This window comes from Lynx canadensis, chromosome B3 (assembly GCF_007474595.2).
Source record: "Lynx canadensis isolate LIC74 chromosome B3, mLynCan4.pri.v2, whole genome shotgun sequence".
Taxonomy (NCBI): Eukaryota; Metazoa; Chordata; class Mammalia; order Carnivora; family Felidae; genus Lynx; species Lynx canadensis.
This window is the reverse complement of record NC_044308.2, coordinates 135,606,613-135,612,612: the sequence shown is the minus strand read 5'-3', so window position 1 is coordinate 135,612,612 and position 6,000 is coordinate 135,606,613. Positions and strand designations below refer to the sequence as shown.

At 35.0% G+C, this 6,000-nt stretch overlaps 1 protein-coding gene across 4 annotated transcripts in view; it reads left to right on the top strand.

Annotated features, from left to right (window-relative positions):
* The first annotated feature begins 2,047 nt into the window (after positions 1-2,047).
* Positions 2,048-6,000, top strand: part of BTBD7 (BTB domain containing 7) — a 58,963-nt gene continuing 55,010 nt past the window's right edge. For 2 of the 4 annotated variants that reach the window (XM_032593441.1, XM_032593440.1), the window contains exons 1-2: positions 2,049-2,252; positions 2,972-4,051. In XM_032593441.1, coding sequence (XP_032449332.1) covers positions 2,171-2,252; positions 2,972-4,051 — 1,162 coding nt within the window. In that variant the 5' untranslated portion in view covers positions 2,049-2,170. Of the gene's footprint in view, positions 2,253-2,971; positions 4,052-4,598; positions 5,464-6,000 lie in introns of those variants that run through there. The other 2 variants (XM_032593443.1, XM_032593442.1) reach the window with 2 other exon arrangements.

The following is a 6,000-nucleotide window of genomic DNA, read 5'->3' as shown; positions in this document are numbered from 1 at the left end:
GGCTCCACACTGTCATTGCAGAGCCCCATGCAGGGCTGGATCTCACTGTTGGTGAGACCAGAGACGAAATCAGGAGTCTGATGCTTAAAAAGGCCTGAGCCACCCAGGCACCCCTATTTTTGTGTTTTAACTAGAAATCTTCAGTGAGAAAAGGACTTAGCCTGTAAATGAGGACACAAACTTGGCTTCTAGGACCCTAATTTCTTTTAGTGAATTGCTATAAGTACCTAATAGAAACTTAAAGCTTTTGAGGAGCTCAATTTGAAAACTAAGATTTATTAGACTTAACTGTTTCTGAAGTTTAAACTAAAGTTAACACAGGCAGATTTAATTTCTGTTTTATAAGAATTGACGACATTTAATGTCAACTGTACTTCAATGATAAAAAAATTTTTTAATTGACAGTGTTAAAAATTACCTAAAACAGCCCCTTCTATAACATTGCTAATATTTAAGAATGGAAAACCGTGAATTTAACTTACACTAAGCATCAGACTTTAAGAAAACAGACTTTGCTGGAAGAAGTAGTTTTCTGTACCATTTAGTGTTTACAAAATAGTGTGTGAAACTCTGGATTCTTTGCTAGGTAGTTCTTCTTACAGAATGCACTGTCACGTCTCTGGCTACCCATAGCATCTGACTTCAGTAGCATGCACCAGAGTAAAAAGTCTAACATACTGTGTTTTCCTTGGTAGGTAGGTGAATTTCAAATAGTAATTTGCTTGTGTGAGTATATGATTTGATTGAAGTTACTGCCACTTTGCATAATATCTACTTTGTAGAAGGATTCCCAGTCTTGAACACTATAGGTAGATCATTCTATGCTTAAATTCTCATATATATACATGTATATATATACACATAAATATATACATATATATACATATATATATAGTGGGAAAAGATTGAAGGAAGCACAGATGTTAACAGTGATTTTCTTAACCTTGTTTTCCTAAGGTTATGCTGTGTCAGTAGCAGAGATGAAAATAAATTCTAGGAATCTTGACAAAGTTCTTTTTCTAGCAGGTTTTTTGTGATTTTGCATGTGTGTATTTAACTGTATTTGTTAAAACTTCATCCTTCATTATGAGGCTAGATTAACTATTTCCTGGGTGGCTTCCTAATAATTCCAATAATAGGTGTTAAATTGTGTGTTCTCTTAAACCATTATCCCTTTCAGTCAGATAAATTTAATATATCCAGATGCTATACAGATATAGTATTCCTATTAACCCTATTCTCTAATATTAGAGCTTTATATCTTAGTGCATATATCTTCTGCTGGCAGCTCTGAGAGTTAAGCTTCCATAGTATGGAATTTACTCTGTAATTGTTAAAATTACCTCTTACTGGTACTGCCTCAGTTAAGTCATCATATCAGGTAATAGCAAGCAATGTATTTAAGTTTATTTATTTATTTTGAGAGAGAGCGTGCACGGGAGAGAGGCAGAAAGAGAAAAAGAGAGATTCCCAAGCAGGCTCTGCCTTGTCAGCACAGACCCTGATGTGAGGCTTGATCCCACAAACCGTGCATAAGATCATGACTTAAGCCAAAATCAAGAGTCGGATGCTTAACCGACTAAGCCACTTAGCCGCCCCCAAAGTAGTATTTTTATTTCAGGACTTCACAAGGAGGATCAACTTCTGGTATCAACCTCTTCAATGTTTATAAATTGCTTAAAATGTTAGATTATAATAACTGGTGGTTGCCTCTAAAGAGTAAAAAAAAATAAATAATTTTTTTCAATTTTTTAGTCTCTACTTTTCCCTATGATTTGAAATACTCTTTCCATAATTATATATTTAAATTAGTCTGATTTGTTACTTTTCATTGCCTTAGAAAGTACATAATTGGTACATTTTATGGCTCAAAATTGCAGCTAACACTGATTCATAATTCAAGTTTAACTATTTGTTTACATTTTCTGAAATTTTTACATGTGAATTTGACAGCATGTCATTTGCAAATAAAAGCACTTTTCAGTAGCTTGCTTTTTTTTTTAAACTGTGCAATTTGAGATACATTTGAAAAAATGAATAAAATTATTTTTGTTTCATATAAAGAAATGGATGAAAAGAGGCTGCTGGATCCAGGGTTGAAAGTTCATAAAGGCCTCTGGGATTACACTCTGAAGAACCAGCAGATGGAATGCCTGAGTGACTGAAGAAAATGGGTGCTAATGCATCTAACTATCCTCATTCATGTTCCCCGAGGGTAGGGGGAAATCCTCAAGCCCAACAGACTTTTATAGGTAATGGTTTCAGTTTTTCTGATTTCATTTTCTTTTGTGAATATAAATAGAATTGTGTCTTCAGTGGTCTTTTTGGATGAAAAGAGAATTGAATTGTGAAGAAGTTATTATAGATAATGATCCTGTAGCATCCAGATTTTTCCCCCAACAAATGTGAATCTGGCTTGTATGATTTTTATCCTAACCAAGCTGCTGTAGCACCATTGATCTTTTCTTTGGTGTCTTAACCATAATTGCCATCTGCCCCCGGAAAGCTAGCAATCTCCACTGTTGTGAAAATAATGAAATACATGCTTCTTGTGTCCTGGTCCATTTATTTTCCCCAGTGCAAAGCAGCCTTGGTGTAGTTAAGGAAAAAAAAAAAAAAAACATTTCACAATTATATATAAGTAGTATTCTGAATTTACAAATCCAGTTAACTCTCATTTCCTAAAATTCCATCATTAAAATCTATGATATTTGGGTTTTGATAGCCAGAGAACCAAAAGCATGTTTTCAAGTAAAGAATAATCTGTTCTGTTAGTCTCTGTTCCTTATTTAATATGAAAATGAATGATTTGATCTTTTAAATTTCTTTATAGAAACAAAAGTCAACTTTATTTGAATGGTTCAGGAATGTCTTTAAAAATTTCTAGCGTGAAATATGTGTTAAAATGAATATTGAAAATGAACGTTAAGAACAAAGAAATACATTTTCATTTGTTTGATTTCCTTTTTAGGGACATCATCCTATTCTCAGCAAGGCTATGGTTGTGAATCGAAATTATATAGCCTTGACCATGGCCATGAGAAACCACAAGACAAAAAAAAGAGAACCTCTGGCCTTGCCACCCTCAAAAAGAAGTTTATTAAGCGTCGAAAATCTAATAGGTCTGCCGATCATGCCAAGCAGATGCGAGAACTCCTCTCTGGGTGGGATGTTAGAGATGTTAATGCTTTAGTGGAGGAATATGAGGGAACTTCAGCCTTAAAGGAGCTTTCTCTACAAGCCAGTTTGGCTAGACCAGAAGCTCGGACATTACAGAAAGATATGGCCGATCTTTATGAGTACAAGTATTGTACTGATGTAGACTTAATATTTCAAGAAACTTGTTTTCCTGTTCATCGTGCCATTTTGGCAGCAAGGTGTCCATTTTTTAAAACGCTGCTTTCTTCTTCACCGGAGTATGGGGCAGAGATCATTATGGACATCAGTACGGCTGGTATAGATATGCCCATGTTTTCTGCTTTGCTACACTACCTTTATACAGGAGAGTTTGGAATGGAGGACTCAAGGTTTCAAAATGTTGATATTCTCGTCCAGCTTAGTGAAGAATTTGGAACACCAAATTCCCTTGATGTAGATATGCGTGGACTTTTTGATTACATGTGTTATTATGATGTCGTCCTTAGTTTTTCTTCAGACTCTGAACTGGTTGAAGCTTTTGGTGGAAATCAGAACTGTTTAGATGAAGAGCTCAAAGCTCACAAGGCTATTATTTCAGCACGGTCCCCATTTTTTCGGAATTTATTACAAAGGAGGATACGGACTGGTGAAGAAATCACAGACCGAACTTTGAGGACTCCCACAAGAATTATATTAGACGAGTCCATTATACCCAAAAAGTATGCGAAAGTTATATTACACTGTATGTATACTGATGTGGTGGACCTCTCCGGTTTGCACTGTAGCCCCTCTGTGGGGAGTCTCAGTGAAGTTCAGGCTCTCGTCGCAGGGAAGCCAAACATGACCAGGGCAGAAGAAGCCATGGAACTTTACCACATAGCACTGTTCTTGGAATTTAACATGCTTGCACAAGGTAAGAAATTCTAATTTTTAATTTTGATTTCTAGAATTACATATTTGTCTTCCACATTGAAAACACAGCCAGTATGTTCTATGATTTCACTGTTTGGGATATGAGGGGGTCAGTTTTTTCAAATGTATAGTTATGAAATTTGAGAAAGAATCGAAGGTTAGTATTAATGTGGCTGTTCATTTAGTGTTAAAACCAGGCATTCAAAACTAGTGACTAAGAGCAATAGATGAGACGTGAGGCTCTTTTTCCCTAATGTAAGACAATAGGTGTGGGAATGTATAATAACCACCTGCACTCCATCCACACCCAAGCTTTGAACTAGCCTCGTTTCCCAGATTTCATGGTTATTCTTGATCTAGGACTTCTTGGGTAACTTAGATTCTCATATTTATACTCAGTAAGTTATTGATGCCTAAATGTTTAGAAGAATGAATATTTATTCCAAAAATGAAGATACTCACATTTGGATACAATGTGTTTGAATCAAAGAATTAGGCAGGGTTTTTTTTTTTTTTAATTTTTAAATATTCTGTATCTTCTTTTCAAGCTCAACTTGTACATCAAGCAACAGCCTACAGTGTGTAAGGTCAGTGCTAGACTCCTGTGCCTTCTTCATTTAATTTAAACCTTTTAGGTTAGGATGGCACATTTTTTTGTTATAGGCAAATGAATACATGAAAGTAACATTAAAGAATTATAGATCCATCGGTAAACATTAGAATCTTAAAATTTCAGAGCTAGAAATCAGCCTTCCACACACAGCAAAGAGAATTTGCTGTCTTGAAAAGATGCATTCTTTGCTTTCTGTGACCATATATTAAAACAAGTTATATGACATGAAATTACTTGAGAAATTCAGCTAATGAGTATTTGCTAAAAGAACATTAGAAGTTACCAATTAGAAGAAAATATTAATGGCTGGGGTAAAACACAGGAATTTAATGAAATAAGGAATAATGAAAGCTATGCACATTTTTCTAACTTGAAAATAAAATGTGTGTTGTGTGGCTCAATCAACAAATTAATGGGACTTAGAGAAATGAGATAAAAGCCTCAGTTAAACAACAACAACAAATTAGTTAATACAATGAGAGGAATTATACAGAAGAAAGCATTGATAAACCTGAGTGAAAAAAGTTGAGATTTCTGCTACATAAAGAATCTTCTAAATTATCTTTTTAGCAATAGTACTAATTTAGTCTTATTACCACAATCAAAATCGTTAAAATATTTTGTTAATTTAAAATAATCATTAAGTTAATAATAGTAGGCTATTTTGATGTCAGGCTAGGAAAGTGTGTTCTCAAAAATAACCTAGCAGCTTGACCTACCACTATTTTATTCTATAAAACCAAATTTGTCAGAAAATGCGTCTACAGAAAAATTTGAAGGTTGAAACATTATTCAAAAGATATAATAACCTTTATTTTCTCAAATTGGTTTTATTTTTTGACATGTTTAAATAATAAGAAACTGAAGTGTATTATACACGCTTTGCTGTTTTTAAAAAACAGGAAAGCTGGGCTCCTGGGTGGCTCAGTCCATTGAGCATCTGACTCTTGATTTCCGCTCAGGTCATAATCTCATGGTTCATGAGATTGAGCCCCATGGCAGGTCAGCAAGGAGCCTGCTTGGGATTTTCTCTCTCCCTCTCTTTCTCTTTCTCTTTCTCTTTCTCTTTCTCTTTCTCTTTCTCTTTCTCTTTCTCTTTCTCTTTCTCTTTCTCTTTCTCTTTCTCTCTCTCCCCCCTCCCCCCGCCCCACCTCTGCCCCTACTCTGCTCACTGTCTCTCTCTCAAAATAAGTGCGCTTTAAAAAATTTTTTTGTAAATGGGAAAGCATCCCTTAATACAGGTTTTTGGGGGGGGGGGGGTAGTTAAGTTTTAAATGAAAAGTAAAATTATGAGCCAGCTCTTAGATCTTAGGTAGTACTTCATCTAAGGTTCTTTT